A 20,707-nucleotide genomic window follows, 5' to 3' on the forward strand; every position below is an offset into this window, starting at 1 on the left:
CTCCAGGACACTTCAGCATGGTAACACTATCTTTAGACAGCTTTACTTGTCACTGTTACTTCTTGGGTAATTCATTTCAACTCTGAACCATACACTATTAAAAAATAATCTCTAAATCTTCAGTGGATGGTTTGATAAAAAGAGAACCTTAAATTGCTTGTGTGACATTAATGTGAATATATATATATATATATATATATATATATATATATATATATATATATATATATATATATATATATATATATATATATATATATATATATATTATAAAACAATTTTTTTATTTGTTTTTATTTTTATTTACATTCTAGCATTATGTTTGCATATCCACACATAACACAAAAACACACACACACTATATATTAACAGTAACATCATAGATATTTTTTTTAGCAATCAAAAAACCTAACAACTAAATAGGCAGCAGCAGCAGCAGCAGCATAAAGCTTTAGCACTGCATTGTATTTCTTCTTGCATTTCTGTTCCTCTGTCTTTCAGAGATCGCGAACCAGCATTAACATTTCCAGCTCTTGTAGTTCCTATTCCCTTTTCCTGTTACCTCCTACTCTTCCTTTTATTATGACTCCTTAATCAATCTTCCTCCTCCTTTTCTCTTCCTTTTTTCTTCTCTTCCTCTTCTACATTTCTGTATGTGTGTGTACTTATGTATGTCCTGTTAGATGCAACAGTTATATCCATGTCCCATTTATGAAGTTTTGAATTCTGAAAAGCAGAGCTGAGCACTGGAAACAAAAAATTCACTTCTGGAAACACAAATTCACAAACTAAATGTTACCTTCCATAACTGCAATACTTGAGGTCATCTGTGAAGTGTAAGAATGTTTTCTGCCTGGGAGAGTTATTTTCTTTATAAATATTCTCTTTTCATGTAAAATGAACAAAAAAATTAAATAGCATGTATTGATCTATCTACATTGGTGTGATGAAAATACAATAACAGCATGCAACAGCAGCAAGTAAATTGCCAAAATTTTTTTTCTTAAATTAACATGTGGTCCACCATCAGATCTTTCTAGGTGTTTCCTGCTGTTGTATATTTATCTTACAGCAATAGATTAATACTGCTATTTGATAGTTTTGTTTATTTTATGGGAAAGAACATTCAGGAAGAGACGAACTTTCTCCCAGGAAGACATTTGCACACCATGCAGACAGGCTGTAGTACTTCCTGTGGTGCAACATCAGGTGCTGTCACTGTACTTCACATCTAAGAGATCAGTAAAATAAGGTTGATTTCATATTACCATAGTTACGCCATTAATCCCTGGCGAAACGAGCCCCCACTCACTTTGATGATGTCATGGACTGCCCACAGTCATGCTGTTCCTACTGAGACCAGTCACACAAAATCTCACACTACAGCTTTGAATAACATATTTGTAGTAGGATTTCTCATCTGCTTGTTCTTGCCTCCTACAGCAGTTTGTTACACATATATTAATGGTTTTCATAACTAAAATAAATGTCACCAGAGTCACACATCCATGATTGTTATGTACAGTTCCTGCACTACACCAGATGCTCAATACATTACATCATGGCTTTCAAACAAAATTTTTTCAGTGTTACTCTCCTCAGTTGTCTATATATTTCTTACAATCCTTTGGAATTCCTATATATTACTGATATTCATAGTTTATGTAAACACCTCTTGAAGTACATATCTTTAAAATGAAATGTACATTACTAACAGCCCCCCACCTTTCTCTCTCTCTCTCTCTCTCTCTCTCTCTCTCTCTCTCTCTCTCTCTCTCTCTCTCTCTCTCTCTCTCTCTCTCTCTCTCTCTCTCTCTCTCTCTCTCTCTCTCTCTCTCTCTCTCTCTAGGAGGGATAAGAAAGAATGCATTTATTTGAGTTGAATTACATACAATTTGTACCAATTAGAAATATGTTCGTCCAGTTGTATTTACATTAACTATGAATACCAGTAACATGTACATTGAAATTACAAATCATCATAGGAAACATAAATAGGCAATTAAAGAAAGTACCCATGAACAAATTTAGTTTGAAAGCCACTGTGCAATTCTTTGTGTGCCTGAGTGTAGTGGCATCACATGATTAAAAGCCATGTACATTCCAATCATAGATACAGGTTTGTGATGACATGTGCATTATCTACAAATATCAGAATAAGCATTATGTATTATCATTGAGATATAAGTAGGTGGTTGAGCAAAGTAATTACAAGCCACTGTATTATTCAAAATTGTAGAGCAAGGGTTGGTGTGTCTGGTCTCAGCGGGAAGCATCATGGTGGATGGGCAGCTGTGATGATATCAAAGAAGGCTGGACTTGTTTACCATGGGCTCCTTAATGTGATGATATATAGATTCCCCCCCTAAAAGATGAAGTAAAAACACTCACCTTTCAAAAGATAAAGAAAACAGTTAAATAGTGTCATATAGAAGCAGTCCACCATGACCTTTGTTCTAAGCAAGGTGGCCTGCCTGGCATTAGGGCTAAGGATCACCCTTAACATCAGTACAGAGGGTAGGCAGCAGTGACTAAAAGATTTATTGAGTGGGGATTCACATTTCCCATTTATTGTCAGATACTAGAGATGACTCAGGTATCTCACTAAATTGATCTTAAGTAGTCTTCATGTCTGTTAGTTTATGTATTTGTTATTAAACAGTTTACCTGAAGGTCTCAGAAAGATTTTGATTTCTTTAATTGTATTGGGCTGTTTCTTTTTTCTTAATTAGTTTACTATCTTCTACCACAACCACAAGTCATTAATAAACATTATGAAAACCAAATGATAATTTCCTCAAGAATATGTTGTCTGAGATGCTAATAGATGGCTGGGCATAATCTGTTATTACAAAAAAAGTCTTGTGCTTTTTTTCTGTTGTTTAATTTGAAGTAGTGACACAATTTTGTTTGATGATTTTTGCTTTATAACTACAATAAATGTCATCAGACTGATCAAATGATAATGAGGAGCTTGTTATTAGCCTGTTTTGAAGAGTGGCATTATGCTTGCCCTTTTCCATACACAAGTAATGTACTGAGGTAATGATTTACTGAATATTATTATGATTTCCTGACTGGATGCTGCATTTTTTTATGTGCAGTGGTTCTTTGTCAGGTCTTATACATTTATTTTCACTATTTTTTTTCCTTGATTTTGCACACCTTATGTGATTGTTTAATATGTGGTGAGCATTTCTGTACAACAATCTTGAGATGCATTCAGTAGTTCAGGAATTATTTTACTTTGGTAAAAACTTTACTGAACATTAGGTTAAGTAAGGAAACCATGCCATTGTCATCAGTGGTCAACTTATTATTTAATAGGAGCTTATCTTATTGCTCCCATATTTTTATTTTATTTTTTTTTGTCTATATTTCTGCTTTATTATCTTGAAAGATTTTTGTAGTCTACAGAAAATATTTCTCATTGCCTTTTACACTACATTTGATTAAATAATCAAGCCTTGCAAGTTGTTTTGAGATTAACGTGGTTTATATTAAGCAGTTTGTTAACTTATATGACGCAGAAGGATGTTTCTTGTCATTGATAATTTTCACTCAGCAAATAGTCATCCAGAATGGTTGACATTGATCTGTTCGTTGCTTTTTGTACAAATATTTTTGCTCACTGTTTAAGTTAGGCTGTGATATCATGTTCCTTGCGTGAAAATTTCTAATAACTTATTAAGTCCTCTGACTAAAGCTCACATATATGCATGCAGGAATCAGATGCCAGAAGCACACGATGTTGTGATGTGATATGTATTCATTTGTAAAACAGCTCCTATCTTGCAATTTTTTGGAAAGTTCATTCCTGAGGTTTTTTATGCATTACATTCATTGTGATGTTTTAAAGGCTGCTTTTGTTGAGATATTTAGATTTTTCATTTTTTATTTTTCTTTGAAAATTTCTTACTAATATATCTTTTTGCTGAAAAAATTGTGTGGTCTTTCTTTTATTACTATTATCTCTTCTTTCATTTATATTTTCTCTTATCCCTCATCTTCATTTTGTATCTTGATTCTTTTCATCCTTTATTTCTTAAACTGTTTCCTGTCCTTAAGTTTTATATTCCCTAACTTCTCTCTCTTCATCCTTTTCATCCATTCCTCCCATCCTTTGTGTCCATACCTTGGTTTCTCTCTCCCTTCTCCTTTGCCACTGCCTTGTTCTTCTGTCACACTGCCTCACATCTGCCTCTTCCTCGCGGCATTGGTGATGCTTGTGCTGGCCGCCCTGACCCTTAAAGGCAAGAGTGTGGTATTAGTGAATTATCTGAATGCAGTTTGAGCAGCCCCTCCATTTCATTGCTTCCCACAATGCCATTCCACATCTGAATGCAGTTTAAGCAGTCCCTCCATTTCATTGCTTCCTACAATGCCATTCCACATTAGGTCTCCCAATACAGCCCTTCCTCTAAAGCTGTACTCTTAAAAGGGCTTTTCTACCACCTAGTCTGCCATACCAAAGTCTTCCTCCCAGTGCACCCCTTGGCATGCTCAGAGTCACAAAGTGTCAGTTTTCATAAACCAGTAGTGGATGTGAAGATTTGATAACTGGAGCAGGAAAGGAAAAGTCTTGTTAATATAGGGATCCAAAATTTTTGCATGTGCTGTTTCTTTCTCTCCTTAACCATGTCATTTTCTATTTGATTTTTGTTAACTTTTTTGTTTATTTTTAGTTGTTGTATTTTTGGTTCTAAGATGTGGTGCAAACATGTTCTAAAGGAGGCGTTCTGATTTTGAGGTATAAAATTAATGAAAAGCTTGTCTTTTCTTCAGTCTAGACCATGAGTTTTTTTTTTAAACATTTACAGTCATTACCTGAGAAAAAAAAATCCATGATGGAATTTTGTGGAATTCTCAAAAATCTACCTTTTTTTTTATACCCATAATGTCATCCTGATCTCTTGGTGACTTTGAGCATTGTTTAGTTTGAAAAGTCCCTTCTAGTATAACACAATGTGTGGTTATAGCAGTAAATTAATGACCATGGGAGACACTCAGATTGTGGTGTAGCAGTAAGGGATGTGCATGTGACTGAGGATGTACTTCGAGATGATACTGTGTGTCTTCCTGTCTGCACTGTGTGGTGTGGGATTGTTGCTCTCTTGATATGACTCATGGATTGTCTTGCTGAGGGATGTGAACCAAGCGATGAGGTAGCTCTGTGTGTGTGTGTGTGTGTATGTGGCATGATCATGGTTGTATTATTTGGTACACAGACTCTCAGTTCCTGATTTCTGGCTCATGTAATATTTTGTAACTTTATGAAATTGAAATACTTTGCTTGAAGTCAGTGTGTTTGGTGTACATTACTATATTAAAAGCCAATACTTTTGCTCCATACAATACCAATACCTGTTGCCGCCTCACTTAGACCACAGTGCTCATGAGGGAGAGCAAGTCATGCTTGGTGTGCCAGCAACACAAGCACTGAATCACCAGCTAAAGTGACCACATTTGCCATCAGTGAATCAGTGAGTCACTAAAAATTTGTTTTTCTGAGAAAAAGTATACCAAGACAGAAGTACTCAGCTGGTGAACCCGAGCAAAGTCTTGCTTTGGTCTGAAGAGAATGATGACGAAGTAAATCCATTGGAACTGCATTGTCTTGTGTATGAGCTTGTACCTTTGGGCTTCTTAGTAACCAGCAGCAGAGTGTTGTCTCAAAACTTCAGTATCTGTAGATGACATCCATCAAATTTTGCATCTATTGAAAACTTCTTATATAATCTTAAGCTCTATCTAGTTATAAGGTGTTTAAAGGAGGCTGTAGTGGAGGAAGAGCAGTTGTCATGCTTCAGCCATTATGAGTAAGCTACACTTCATGATTTTGTACCAGATTGTAAATTACCACCACCTGCACATTAATAGTACAGTAGTTTATTGTACATTCTCACTGTTCTTTATGATTTTAAAAGTAAACCTTGAAAAGGTAAACATGTGGAGGTAAAGAAAGGTTAACATACATGTCTTCTTACTTAGGTGAATACCTGTAAGGAATGAGAATAAATATACACCTATCAGTGTGTCTGCCTCTGTGCTTCAAGGCAGTGCCAAGGTGGAGTCAAGTGGGACAACAATGAACAGTGTTAGTTGGACAAACTTAGTGGCAACAAATGTACAAATTGTGCATATAAATTTAATTGCCAACCTTTCCATTCATTGCAAATCTAAATGTGTGACAGAATCGCCAGTTATATAGTTTTTATGATGTTGAACTCTTGGGCAATTGAGACTGGAAGAGTTGGTGATAAAAGGATGCAAGTAGTGACCATCAGGTGCTCTGCTGTTTTGGTCCAACAAAAATCTCAAATTATTGTTCCACATGACTGCATTGAGGAAAGCATTCCAGGCAAGCAGGATACCTTGACAAGCCTTCCTTCCTGTTATATAGGTAATATTTCCCCATCTCATTGATCATCTCTAACATATTGCAGGAAATAAATTAACCCAGTGTAAGCCTTGTAGGAGCACTCATAGCTAGGATGCAGCGGGCAGTGGAGTGTGCCAGCTAAGGGCACCCTGCTTTGATTATGTTTTTTGTCAATGAATGTGTATATAATTAACATTTGTCACATTCCAGATGACAGCACCACCACCACCACAACCTCCACCTCCATGCCCAGCCAAGATGCCACCAAAGCCTCTGCTGCCGCTGCCACTCCCGCCACTCAAAAGTCCAGCCCTAAGACCCAGACGCAGCCAACGCCCACCAAGCCACCCGCACCACCTAAGGTAACCTAATCATTATTATGGCAGGGTTGCCAAGGGAAGGGGAGGCAGCATCTCATGGGAAAAGAGGAGCACTGGCCATGGGTAGAAAAAAAAAGACCCACTGAAGTGCCAGTTCATAAAGGATTAGCCAAAATTGGAGGATAAGTGTCTCGAAACCTCCCTCTTGAAATGGTTAAGTCATGGGAAGGAGGAAATACTGAAGCAGAGAGGGAGTTCCAGAGTTGACTGGAATGAAGAATGAAAGATGAAGACAACTCCTATTGGTATATTGTTAGAATATTACGTACACTAAAACCTTTCTAATCCATACTCTTTGAATCCAGAAACCTTGTAATGTGAACTGGGTAAGCACTCCTCACCTAAATGGAATTAGTCTAGATTAAATAATTAGTCAGATCTGGTTGCAGTGCAATTTACCTAAGTGTTTGCAGGCAACACTTTTGTTTAGTATCATAAGCTAGTAATAACTTGATATCATAAGCTGGTAATATCCTTTTTAAGTTTGTCTGTCATTTAACAAAATACTTCTCATGAGTGTTAAGGAAGGGGCAGGTTATGTGCTGGTACTGACTGCATGAAGTGTAACATTTACAAACTATAATACAAAGATGAAGCTGCTCGTCTTGTGACACATGAGACTTGTGGTATTGTCTGATAAGACATGCATATCCTGTAACAATAATGGCATATAAGAAATATAGTTAGCCAAACATTTGATATAAGAACAATTAAAGTAAATAAATCTACAGGTGCTGCTCTGCTCTTCTGAAGCCATAGTGCAATATTTATTAATATTGCAATTATTGTAATGTGTTCATTGTTCAAATGGTGAAGACCAACAGAAAGATATAGCAAGAGAATAACCTACGGACACTGAGGAGTTAAACACGCCCAGCAAGCCACTGACCTGTCTGGGCTTCCTGTGTTTCTAAGCCACTTTCTTGCGAGGCACTTGACTGCTGTCCACCACTCACACACAGCCATTCAGTTGAAGTTACATGACACCTGTGTATTGATGGATTCATTAAGTAAACTGTGGAACTTAAAGATGCATTCTTTAGTTATAAGTGCTTTCTCTTTAAATGATGAGTAATGATAGCAAGGATTTTTCAGTTTATACAAGATAAATATTTTGAAATATAAAGTTAATGTTTTCATGCTACACAGAGCGCGGCAGCTCCAGTCAAGGGTCAGGAAAAGAAAGAAGAGGAAGAAGAGGAGGAGGAGGAGGAAGAGGAGAGTGAAGAGGAAGAAGAGGAGGAGGAGGAGGAGAGTGAGGAAGAAGAGGAAGTTGTAGTCAGAGTTATAAGAAAAGTAGTCCCTAAAAAGCAAGTGGAGGAAGAAGAGGAAGAGGAGTCAGAAGAGGAGGAGGAGGAGGAGTCAGAAGAAGAAGAAACAACAGAGTCTGAAGTAGTAGTGAAGAAGGCACCAGTCACAACCAAACAAACGGTTGTCAAAACCGTTACAAAGTCTGTTCCAACAGTGCAAAAGAAACAAGAAGAGGAGGAAGAATCTGAAGAAGAGGAGGAGGAGGAGGAAGAGGAAGAAGAAGAGGAGGAGGAGGAAGAGGAGGAAGAAGAGGAGACAGAGGAGGAGGAAGTCCCCAAAACCAAAACAACAAAGCCTAGCCAAAACCCTAAGAAGTAATTGGCTCCATAATGCAATACTTTTCCCTCTTAACACAAAAGGCTAGTGGTAGAATGAGATAACATTGAATTTGGAAGTATAAGTAGAATAAGCAAACCCACACACACACACACACACACACACACACACACACACACACACACACACACACACACCACTACCATAAAAAGCCACCTTCTTTCCCTCTTCAGGAACTCAACTAAGGCAAATGTGTGGTACAAGCAGATAGCGAGGTAATCTAGTGATGATTCTGCTGCCATTCTTGACATCACAGACTTTGTCCAGTAATATTGCCATTTAAGGATGCAAGGACTTGGTAACCATTCATCTGTTATTGATTTAGCCAACTTTTAAAAATTCTTTCCCTCTAACATCATTTTTGAGAAGTGTAATTGAGTGGAGAGTTCTTAGATCTTTTTGTGACCTCAGCTAGTCTCATTCACATGTAGAAGAGACAAAAAAATAATTAAAGATGCTGTCACCAGTGGATTGGCCTGCATATTTCAGTTATTCAGTTCTGGTTGTTTGATGAGGATTGGCACTCTCTTCATCTCTTGTTTATGGTTCTCCTTGGCATTCCTGTGTTCCTATTGGACCTTTCCATGAGTCCTGCAGAGAATTGAAGGCAGTCTTGTACTTATCAACACTCTTGTTCTTTTCTTGGGTAACTTATTCAACTTTAATCTTCAGCTTTTGTTTCTGCTGCTCCAGTTACTTGCTTCACATGGAAATGAGTTGCTGGATAATGTTTTGTAAGTAATCGTGATGGTTACAGTGGTATCTGTCCTGGCTCAAGTGCCCAATAATTATGTCCTGTTTTTATCAGTGTTAGAAATGGGATCTGATTCACTCATCTCTGAGGGTAGAAGAAGTGGCTTTTTACTGCCCTGTCTACACAAACAGTCCAGACAATGTGTTATTAACTGAGTGTGTGTGCATGTGTTAGCCCTTTTTACTGCTGTGGCTCTTAAGATTCAAATAAAGCAAAGAGAATAGGAGGTTAATTTTTGTCTTCTGGGTTACAGAACTATTCAAGAGACTGTAGTACAAAAATAAGTTTAAAAATATGAATATGGTTAAATGTCTTGCTGTGAAAGGGTTAGAAGAGATGCATGAGTATGTGTGACTGTTTTAAAATCACAAAAGACTTGAACAGTGTCACTTACTAATGCAGAATTCAGGTATAATTTAAATTCAAACACACACACACACACACACACACACACACACACACACACACACACACACACACACACACACACACACACACACACACACACACACACACACACACACACACACACACACACACACTGCAGTCATTGCTTACACTCTTTCTCATCTTACTCTCGTGACTTTAACTTACCCTTCTGGTCTGTTTCAAAAGGAGTTCTGTAGTTTTGTGTGTTACTTTCTCTCTTCAAGCAGGTAATCTATGCATGAGACACATGTAGTCATTCAACTTCTTGCACAGTGCTTCTCTAGATGAACTCTGATGAAAGTAAAGAAAAAAAAAAAAAGCTCAGCTATGTAAGCCAAACACTCCTATTTCTCCTCCTGTTTCTGTGGCCAGGATTATGGTTGAGCGTGGCGAGAAATGGATTGAGGAATGAACATTGAAATACTGGGATGGTTTTGTCCATTTGAGAGGATGCATATTTTTATACTTATTGTTTATTTGTGCCAACATTAATCAGGTTTACTGAGAGACCAACAAAGCCATGCAGTGCATCTTACTGATGACTAAAAGTGCTATATTCACACTACTGATGTGCAAAGTCTTGAGGTTTGTTTGTCATGCAACATTTGACAGAAGTGCTCTCAGTATGTGCATGACAGATAAAGGGTTCCATTTTGTAGTTCATTGAGTGAGGAGATTCAGTAGCACTCCTTTATCCATAGACACCTTGTAGGAATTCTTTAGTGTTAGAGATAACCTCATAGACAATAACAGTTCCGTGACATTACTAATACAACAGATTCCACACTCACTGCCTTAACCTTATTTAACTATAAAAACTGTAAGAAGTAAGATACTTCTTATTCACTATCAGGAATCTTGATGTATGTTAATTTCCTCTGACCACCTCCTACATGAATGTCAGACTTGTATGTTTTTTCCCCCATTTTGCTCTGCTCACTGACTCCTATAAATCAATCCATAGTTCAGTGTCAGTTGATAAAGAATAGGTGAGGAGTGAAATGGAAAAAAAATTATGCTTGTTCAGACGTACACATGCGCACAGACACACTAATGGTATAACTATCTCCTTGAGGAAGAGAATGGGGTGTGTGGTTTGTGAAAGGCCTCGCTTTACCCACAGATTGGAATACAGAAACTTAGCTCTCAATGGGAGGCTGAATCTGGATATCTCAAGTCCAACATGTGATCCTCAAGACCTAATGTCTTACACTCACACACACTCTTTTCTCTCTCTCACAAATGCCTTGACAATAATGTAAAAGAATGTTGTAGGCTGGTCACATTGTTTGTAAGTATAATTATTTAAGTTGTGCATTGACCAGGTTGATTCGTGCATTTTTCAGATAATGGACTGTGTTTTTTCTAGTCATGTGACAAGGGAATCATTGCTGTTTATCTCATCTCTGAACCTTGACTTCTATAACCTTCACTGCAGTTCTTTATAGGCATATCTCACATATATTTTTAAGATTGCCAGCTTCATATCTCACAAGAGCAGAAGAATGCTGCCGCCACAGTGTGTCTCAAGGACTCAAGAGCATCACTGAGGCTGCACATTCTTTGCTTTGTCCCATTACCACCACATCCAGGGTGACCTGTGACCTGTGTTACTCCTTCAAACTACTAACTTGTCTCTTGTACAGTTTTCCTTCACTAACTGAGAATGAATGTACTGACTGCATTTTTAAGAAGTATTTTTTAGCTGTTGGTGAGTAAGTAGGTGTGTTTACTTCTGTAATAATTATGTTGTTTATGGGCTTTGGGGATTGGCCAGGATTTGTGTAGTCAGTCAGCCATGTCTGATTGTGTGCTCGCAAACCATTGCTACATAGATGAAATTTATATTCATGGCCAAAGTGAGGGTAGGTTACAGTGCTTTCCATGTGTGTGGGAGCTACAGAAGTGATTAAGTTTCATTAATTATATCATTGACAGTGTTGTCACAGCCAAGCATCTAACCTCCAGTGGCAAGCACTTGAGTTAATGTTTTTGTATATTGAAAGTCCAGCACCACAGTGGGCAGTACATTGATGTGTATCTCTGTTATAGTGTTTCCCTTTGTATGGGAGTCCTGTAATTTACTCTTGTTATTTATATACATATATATATCCTAAGAAAGGTATATACTGTTACTGGAATGTTATTGTGTCAAGTGTGCATTGGATTGCTGTAGAGGGGGTGCTGAACACTTGAGGAACCTTTATCTCTCTATGTGAACTCCTTTTTAGCAGACTTTAATCTTTTCTGGGCTGGAACGGAGATTATTCAGCAAAGTTAACGACTAGTAGTGTCAGTGTCAGTTAGGGAGAGGATGAGGAAGAGGAAAACAAGCAGCTGTTAGAAGGGAGACCACACAGTCCAGTGTTAACACAGGCAGTGATAAGAAACAAAGCAGGTGGTCAAAAGATATGATCTATTTATAGCTTCTGTCCTTGCTGTGGAGGCCAGTATGGGTAGCAGATAATACTGAGGAGCAGGAGCCACATCTGACCTAAGACTGCCTTCCTCCTTCCCTCTACTTGTCCCAAGTGTCCAAGGCTGATGCGTGCAGTAGTGGTTGGTTGACCAGCAATATTAACTAGTCGTGATTACATTTATCCTAGTCAGTATCTTCTAGTCATATTCCTGTGTTCACACAGAATGATTTGTGAGTCTCCATATTGGGTTAATAATAAAAACATAGGTCTGAAAAAATGGTGGTTTCTCTATTCCTAACTAGACTTGAAAACTGGAGATTTTTCCTTTATTTACTGGATCTGACACACGTCCTTTAATCTGTGGATAATAACTACTTGGCATCTCTGGATTAATTAATTTATTTATATTTTTAAGGAAGGTTCACGGCCACACATACCTGTTAATGAAGAGATCTAAACTGCGTAAGTAAACACGCACACTGGTTATAAGGTGCACCAAAAGAGTTTTGCATTTGACTGTGTAAACCATGATTCTGCAATGTAATAATGATACTGGCCATCTAACAACTTGCCTTCTTAATTTTTTGACACCTTCCAAAACCTCCTCCAAAGGCTCAAGAAAATGTTCAAATGCATTTTCCAAAATGAAGGTAAATACTTGGCTCATGATATATGCCAGTCCTTCCTCTTTTGTGTGTGCATTTAATTCACCCACATTCTTTAAGAGAAGTGCTGGACTCCTGCAGTACTACCCACAACCTCATGGCAAGAGTTCGTGTTGTTACTGCCGAGTGGATGCAAGGAGGGGTCGTTGAACGAGCGAGGCTGTTGATGAGGAAAGGAAGGACCTGGAGGTCAGGGCGAGGACCAAGACGAGGCCTAATCAGCGAATTTCTTGTACGGCCTGAGTGTTGACGTAAGGAGATGAAGGATGCTTGTTATGACATGAAACTAAGATAAGACCGACCTTATTCCCATCGCTAATGGATAGCGATAGGCAGTGTAGGGACCCAGGCAGTAACTGAGGATGATAGGGACACATTGCTGAGGACACCCGAGCTGGCAGGACGTGCGTTACTGCAGGGAACGAAGGTAGATAAGAGTAATTGTCAAGAAGGACGTGCGTACTGTCTGACGATCACCCGAAGACCCAAAACACGTGAGTTTAACAACTACCTGTGTAATATTAGCAACTATCTGTATAAGAATACCTTAGTCTGTAATAACTATATAACACAGCTTATTGGCCTAGAGTAGTGTTTATGACTATCCATATATGTCTTCAGGTTTTGACTGGATTCAATAAACGATTCGTGTCATCATGTGGGTCTGAAATAACTTTTGCCGTTACGAGCAGTAACACGTGTTATAGTTCTGTCTATGACTAAGGCTAACATCCTTCACACACCAAACATCAGATGCTCTAGAACAGCACAGTAACTCCTCACTCGTCAGGGAAAACCTTTGCAACTTGAGTGAGGCTCTCTCTCTCTCTCTCTCTCTCTCTCGACGAATTTAACATTTACTTTTCTCTCTTATCTTGTGGGGTGTATGGTCGTGTTGATCTATGAACAAACTCCTATGGGCTTTCCTCGTCTCTCCTCTCCCAGTAACTTCTTCAGTTCCCACCTCTTGTACTCTTAATGGATGTGACCACAGCCATCCCTTGATTTGAAAGGCACCAGATGGTGTTTCTTTAATGAGAGAAGCTTGGGAAATGCATAAAACAACCATCTATCTGCTACTCTATCATAGGCGATTATAGGGCCATATTCTGAAACACTTCTGCGCCGCATCTCCACTAGTATCAAAAGGCTATGGTTGAAGTTACACGAGTTTTTAACCTACAGACAGATTAACAAGATTTCCACATTATCAATAGGGGAAGCACTCTTGAAAATCCGGCTAATCGAAAGGACTTTGATAATAGTCGTGGTGAGAGAGCAAAGCGTTTCAGAATACCGGCCTGTGTTGAGAAAGAACTGGGACTGACACGTGAGGAACTGGGAGAATATTGAGAGGATGGGAAAAGTGTGAACTTCTTAAGTCATAGGCTGATCCATCTAATGACAGCTCCTATTAAAAAGGTGATGTTAAGTGTCACCTATACACAAGAAGACAAGAAAATAAAGGAAGCTGCAAGAAGCCGTCAGGCCTACACGTGGCAGTCTCTGCAAGAAACATCTGTTTATTTCCATCTATCATCCTTATTCATAAATCTAACAGGGGCCGTATTCTGAAACACTTCCGTGCTGCACTTCCACAATTCAAAAGACTTTAGTTGATTTTACACGGGGTTTTAAGGGTATTTTATGTTTCTAGTGAACTTTATTGCATTATTAATGGGAGAACTCTTGGGGAACCGGCTAATCATTTCTGTGGCTTTTGAAAATAATTGTGATGAGAGGGCTAAGCGTTTCAGAATACGGACACTGATCTTTTACAGCTTCCTCATGACTCGGCACTAGCGTTCCCAATACTTTCCGAATAATTTTGGGAGGCAAGTATCGTGCAAGTGATATCCCTGTTCGCTGGTTTATCAATATGCATCGCCGCAAACTCACCTCACTTCCTAGAACCACGCTGATTACCCCTTATCTCCTCCCACCGTCACAAATGTCCCTGCAAAGACAGGAGAGCATAAGATAGTGAAAGTTTTGAAAATAAGAACTGCCTGACGTCATTCCAAGGAGAGAGAGAGAGAGAGAGAGAGAGAGAGAGAGAGAGAGAGAGAAATTATGAAAGACTTCCATGATTACTATTTAAGACCCATTATAAGGCAATTTATTCAGCTAATTCAGAGACACATTTCCTTGATTTATATCTATCTCTAAAGTGTCAGACCAACAATAATACAAGCAAGCTATCGTCTCTCGCACCACTTACACCGACACCATGGTGAACGTTCATATTCTGGCAAAGGAGCAACAAACAGTTAAATTAATTAATTAATAAATAACCAAAAAGTAAAAATGAATAAATACATTAATTAATCGATTAATAAAAAAAAAACGAATAATAGTAACAACTTTATATATATATATATATATATATATATATATATATATATATATATATATATATATATATATATATATATATATATATATATATATATATATATATATATATATATACAAATAAAAAAATAATAAATAAACAAATAAACAAATAGATTAAACTGAAGGAAGGAATAAACGGATAAATAATAAAAAATAAAATAAAAGTAAAAATATAAAAAAAATATAAATAAATAGATCAATACATAAAAGTACGGCTGGTTTCATTCACCACATTATAGAAACACTGCAATATATCAGACCACAATCTGTTATCTACCGGCTTTGAAATTTAATTACACACACACACACACACACATAGTAACAGTTTTTTGACTACTGCCACTACTACTACTGCTGCTGCTACTACTACTACTACTACTACTACTACTACTACTACTACTACTACTACTACTACTGAATAAGAATCATAACAAATAAAATACTTACGAACTCTACTCAATCCAGCAAAAATACAGATAGGTAAACACACACACAGTATACAACGTGCGTCATATTAGAATCACGCTACAAGCTTCTTACATGTAAGTTTATAAAAGAGAACATTAAATATGCACAAAGCGGCGTCATGATATCGTGTGTGATGTTACAAGCAGCCGATTCAAATATACACACTATCAGCTCATGCCTCATTATTCAGATAATGGCTGTATTCGCTGTCCAGGAACTAAGATAACGCCACTTCACTGTTTTCAGATAGGGAAGAGGAAGAGGAAAGGTCGCAGGAAGTTTATTCTCTCTCTCTCTCTCTCTCTCTCTCTCTCTCTCTCTCTCTCTCTCTCTCTCTCTCTCTCTGATAAAAATCTTTAGTCTTTCTCCGATTCCGGAAAAAAATAAAAAGATAAATAAAATAAAATAAAGGAAAACAAATATAATTAGCCTTAAAAAGTTGCTACTTGATAAATAATCCTATAACACACACACACACACACACTATAGAATGATAAATGGTATGGAAAATGTGGACAAAAAATGTTTTATAAATTTAGACACACAAATTACAAGGGGGACACCGTAAGAAGTTGAAGAAAGTTAACTGTAGAAGAGACATCAAGAAGTATAGTTTTCCTCACAGAAGAGTGAATAAATTAAATAAACTCTGAAGACGTTGTCAATGCCGTAACTGCCCATGCTTTTAAGACCAAACTAGATAGATATAGAGACGGGATACTATGACATTACTCCCCTTCCTTAAACCACAACTAGATAAACACACACACACACACACACACACACACATAATAAATGGACATATTGAAACGAGGAAGAGATGTTTGAACGTCATTAAAAGTGCAGCTTTCCCTAGAGAAATATGATGACTGGACTGTTGTAAATAAGGAAGCAAGACCATATAAGTAAAAGTCGAAATCTCTGCATCTTATCTTTTCTACTTTTACAGACACTACTAGAAGTAACTGAGGTTCTGAATAGCGTTTCTTTGAGTCTACTGGGAGTTTAATAATGATTCAGCATTATCAATGAAGAAAAAAAAGAACCCGAATGCGGCCTTTGAAAATAATTGATTCAAAGCTAATAAGAATAAAAAAAAGTGTTTTTTTGAGTCACCAAATTTTGTGTATAGTGAAATGTATATGATAATGTTCAATTGACTCCAGATTTGATGAAGCAACTTCCCTATCTTTACTTCTAACTTATGCGATATCTATTTTCTTTCTTTCTTTATTCTATATATTTTTTTTCTTTTTCATGGCAGCTGTCATTGGCTAGAGCTGCCTTTGACGTGTATCTTTAAGGCCTGCCTTCTCCCTCTCCCCATTCACATCCCTTTTCCCGTCCTTTTCTCCCTCCCCTCTTTCATCCCTCGCCCCTCTCTTTCTGCAAATGAAGCTGATGATAGAACAAAGCATTGCGGAATGCAGCTTATACAACAATAAATCACCACCACCACAACCACCACCACTACACAACACTACTACTACTACTACTACTACTACTACTACTACTACTACTACTACACACATACAGTTCCTCAGCCCTGCCTGCGCCACCATCCAAGCAACACGCTCTCCTGTACCGCGAGCTATCAGACATCAGCAGACGGGCGGCAGGCATTCCCAAGGCCGTGACGTCAGACAGTGTGACGTCAAAACATCCGCTTCCGATACACACAAGCTATTTTCTGTTGGGGTAAATACGCACTGATGTATTTTCCTGCACGCTCTTTTTTTTTTTTTTTCTTAATGGACAGTTTTCTTGGGATGCTGATACGATAGATTTAGTTCTCAAAGGGTTTTTATTTATTTATCTATTTATTTTTAACTATTGCTGCAGAATTGCTGTTAAACTACCACTAGAATCATGAAAATAACGCACTGGTACCTCATATTGACTATTTTCTTGGGTTACAGCTATGTTCATTCTGGTTTACCATTAATGTAGAATTCTTATAAAATTACTAGAATCATGGAAACACACTAGAGAGTATATTTTCCCACGCTCTGTTCTTTCACATGAACTATTTTCTCAGCCTACAGAGATATTAATTCTGGTTCTCATGGGGTTTTTACTGTTGCTGATGATGCTTCTTAAACTACCACTAGAATCATGAAAGCAACGCATTGGTATATAATTTTACGTCGAGTTTATGTGGTTTTCCCAGGCTACCGAGATATTTTTTTTTTTTTTACCATCATAGATACGAAATATTTGTAAAACTACTAATATAATCATGAAAACATCCTTGAATAAACAAATAACTTCCATTACAGCCTGTTGAACTTGAAAAACCCTAATAATTTATACTAAAGGGTGTTGAATATACTCGAAATCAGACGCTGATACACATATTGTTAGAAGCACTGGTAGAAGTTGGTTGACTAGGGGTGTGTTGTACCCTTTCTTGTACCGTAAGGTAGTGGAAGGAGTATGAAATAAAACTTACAATCATTATTAAACTAAATATCCACTACCTGAAGCGGGCACAGCGCGTGCAACTTGTCTAGGACACAGTGATCCCGTTTGGGTTCAAGTAAGCGTCTTGTAGTACAGTTAACATTATATGTACAAGCTAATGAGCAATAAAGGAAATCAATGTTGACGAAACATGCACAAGTCAATAAACAATAAGTTATTGGGACATATACAAGTTAATAAGTAACAAAGTTGATGTAACATGTACCAGATAATAAGCAATAAGGAAAAACAAATATATACCCAAAATACAAACAAATAAGTAGCTCAGGCGTGTACGTAATGAAGAGTGTAAGTGCACGTGTGTGTGTTCGTCCCTCACGTCTTCTAACCCACGACGATGTTACCGAATCCAAGCAGCAGGAGTGATGATGGTTCCAACTGCGAGAAGCGAGGTGTGGAGATGAAAGTCAGTCGTCAGCTCGGTTAGCTCGATCGAGACGTGAGTCGAGACGTGTTTCTAAAGCTTCGTCTTTATGATACCGTTTCGGTATGGTCAAAGCGGTATTCAATGCCGATGGTTAGTTGGAGAGATTAGTGGTTGGCGAGGCGGGTACGAAAGCCGTAATAATATACATGGATCAGGAATACTGTTAATATTAGGCCCCAGAGTAAAGTTGTATAAAATTTAAGATGCGATAATGATTTAATATTATAATGATGCAATTTTTGATATGCAACACACACACACACACACACACACACACGCACGAAAGAGGAATTAGATAAGTGAAGTGTGAAGTGTGAAGTACAAGCCGCAGTGTTCTATCCACGAAGTGACGTCAAGCAGAAAGTTAGCACGGTCTGTTTCGTCTCCACACAACGAGCTCGTTTTTTTAGAGTCATGCTCCATACCTCTATTTCACCAAGTGTCCATGCAAACCATTAGTGTGGCAGTGTTCCAGGGAAGCTAACGCGTCGCTAGATTAGGGACTGGTACTTGAGAGGGAACCCCTCCCCCCCCCTTTTTTTTTTCCCTCCAAGTTTTTGTAGCTCTTTAAGCCAGTACCCCTCTTACATAAGAAAAAAAAGGAGGTAAGAATAAAACGTGCGTCATAACAGTGACGTACGCAATTTCTTCACAAGGACAAATTTTTCACTGTCTTCACTAAGCAGACAAAAATAAATTATCTTTCTTCGACTCTAACAAAACATATAGAAATCGATATATAAAGTTTCTACATGATCATCTATAATAACTTCACATTAGCGTAGCAATAAAATAAAATAATAATAATAAAATAAACACTTAACACATTAACTTATCTCCAGCTGTTATTGTTAAGGAAGTGATACCACGTCACTAGCTAGAGTAGACTACTATCAATACATGTCGCACTTCCCATTGAGCCTGATAAAAAAAAAATAATAAGATAAAATAAATAAATAAAATAAATAAATAAATAAATAATAAATAAAAAGGTCAGCGAAGTTCCACTCTTGGATACCCAAGGCACATGAAGAGACTGACATGTATAGGAAGTGATCCCTTGTCACTAGAGTACCTACTATACACAGGTCATTCTTCTTACTGTACCTGATAAGATAAAGTAAAAAGTTCATGAAATTCAGCCCTATTCTGCTCTCTTAGATAATCAATGCACGTGCGAGGAATTGTCACGTGGTTCCTAGTAAGAGACGATTGATTAGTTCGTGGAAGCTACTGAGAGGCTTACGATAAAGGCTCACAGGATTGCACATATCAGACGATGACAACATTCACCTTGATTTAAACATGTAACTAGGTAAGTGATCTTCTGTTCTCGAAGGTCCAGATATTAAAGCTTTCTATATACCTTGCTGTTCTCTTTATGTATTTGATATAGCTCGCAAAGTAAATGCATTCTATCTATATACCAGCCGGCAATCCTATATGGGGTGGCCCAGACAGCACCAAACACACCCATACACACACATCATTCACACTCTTACCTGTCGGCCCCTATTGTGAAAGGGACAGTTTTGTGTTGAGAGAGAGAGAGAGAGAGAGAGAGAGAGAGAGAGAGAGAGAGAGAGAGAGAGAGAGAGAGAGAGAGAGAGAGAGAGAGAGAGAGAGAACGGTGAGCAGCAATAAAAAAGAGCTTTCTGTCATAGCTACCTCCTTGAAGTTCAAAGAAACAGGCGTTAGATTAGATTAGATCCATCATCACCAGAATCATCATAAGCATGCATGATCATAGCTTGACGTAACCTTGTCAAGCCTTGGTCACTCATCACGAATAAAAGCTTACCTAATTTTACGGATAAACGAAGTAAATTTTATGGAGTGCGGGCTTTGGCGAATGAGATCTGCGTGGAATGACACACACACACACACACACACACACACACACACACACACACTTCAACAACAATACCACGAAATTAAAGTAGCTTATCTAATCTTACGGGTATAAACAAAGGATGGATCTATGGAATGCGAAGCTTTGTTGAATGAGATCTTTTTAGCTCACGGGGTGTAATTGATTAAGTGTGGCATCACACACACACACACACACACCATCTCATGTACTCAGTTACCTTATAAAGTGCATGTGTTCGTGCAATTCCTGCATTCATATCACTTATTCAGCGCATAAGTTCCACGAAGGCACGGATTTCCCAGTCATCATTCACCAAGACTGTAGCGAAAATTTCCCTCCCATGAATCTACTACCTAGCGGTCCGCCTTTGTTATCTTTCGA

The 20,707-nt window shown here is 37.9% G+C and overlaps 1 protein-coding gene and 1 long non-coding RNA gene across 12 annotated transcripts in view; one reads left to right on the forward strand and one right to left on the reverse strand.

The window, feature by feature from the left end:
* The window catches only part of LOC135113328 (mucin-2-like), a 69,654-nt gene extending 57,365 nt beyond the window's left edge, over window positions 1-12,289 (forward strand). For all 11 annotated transcript variants that reach the window (XM_064028554.1, XM_064028558.1, XM_064028560.1 and 8 more), the window contains 2 exons: window positions 6,593-6,744; window positions 7,912-12,289. In XM_064028554.1, the coding sequence (XP_063884624.1) occupies window positions 6,593-6,744; window positions 7,912-8,391 (632 nt within the window). In that variant the 3' untranslated portion in view covers window positions 8,392-12,289. The remainder of the gene's footprint in view (window positions 1-6,592; window positions 6,745-7,911) is intronic.
* On the reverse strand, window positions 279-9,888 carry LOC135113330 (uncharacterized). The gene is made up of 3 exons (XR_010274787.1): window positions 9,758-9,888; window positions 7,652-7,749; window positions 279-5,687 (listed from the first exon to the last, which is right to left on the reverse strand). It is a non-coding gene; the product is annotated as an uncharacterized LOC135113330 (long non-coding RNA).
* Window positions 12,290-20,707: the final 8,418 nt, after the last annotated feature.

Source organism: Scylla paramamosain, chromosome 25 (assembly GCF_035594125.1).
Source record: "Scylla paramamosain isolate STU-SP2022 chromosome 25, ASM3559412v1, whole genome shotgun sequence".
Lineage (NCBI taxonomy): Eukaryota > Metazoa > Arthropoda > Malacostraca > Decapoda > Portunidae > Scylla > Scylla paramamosain.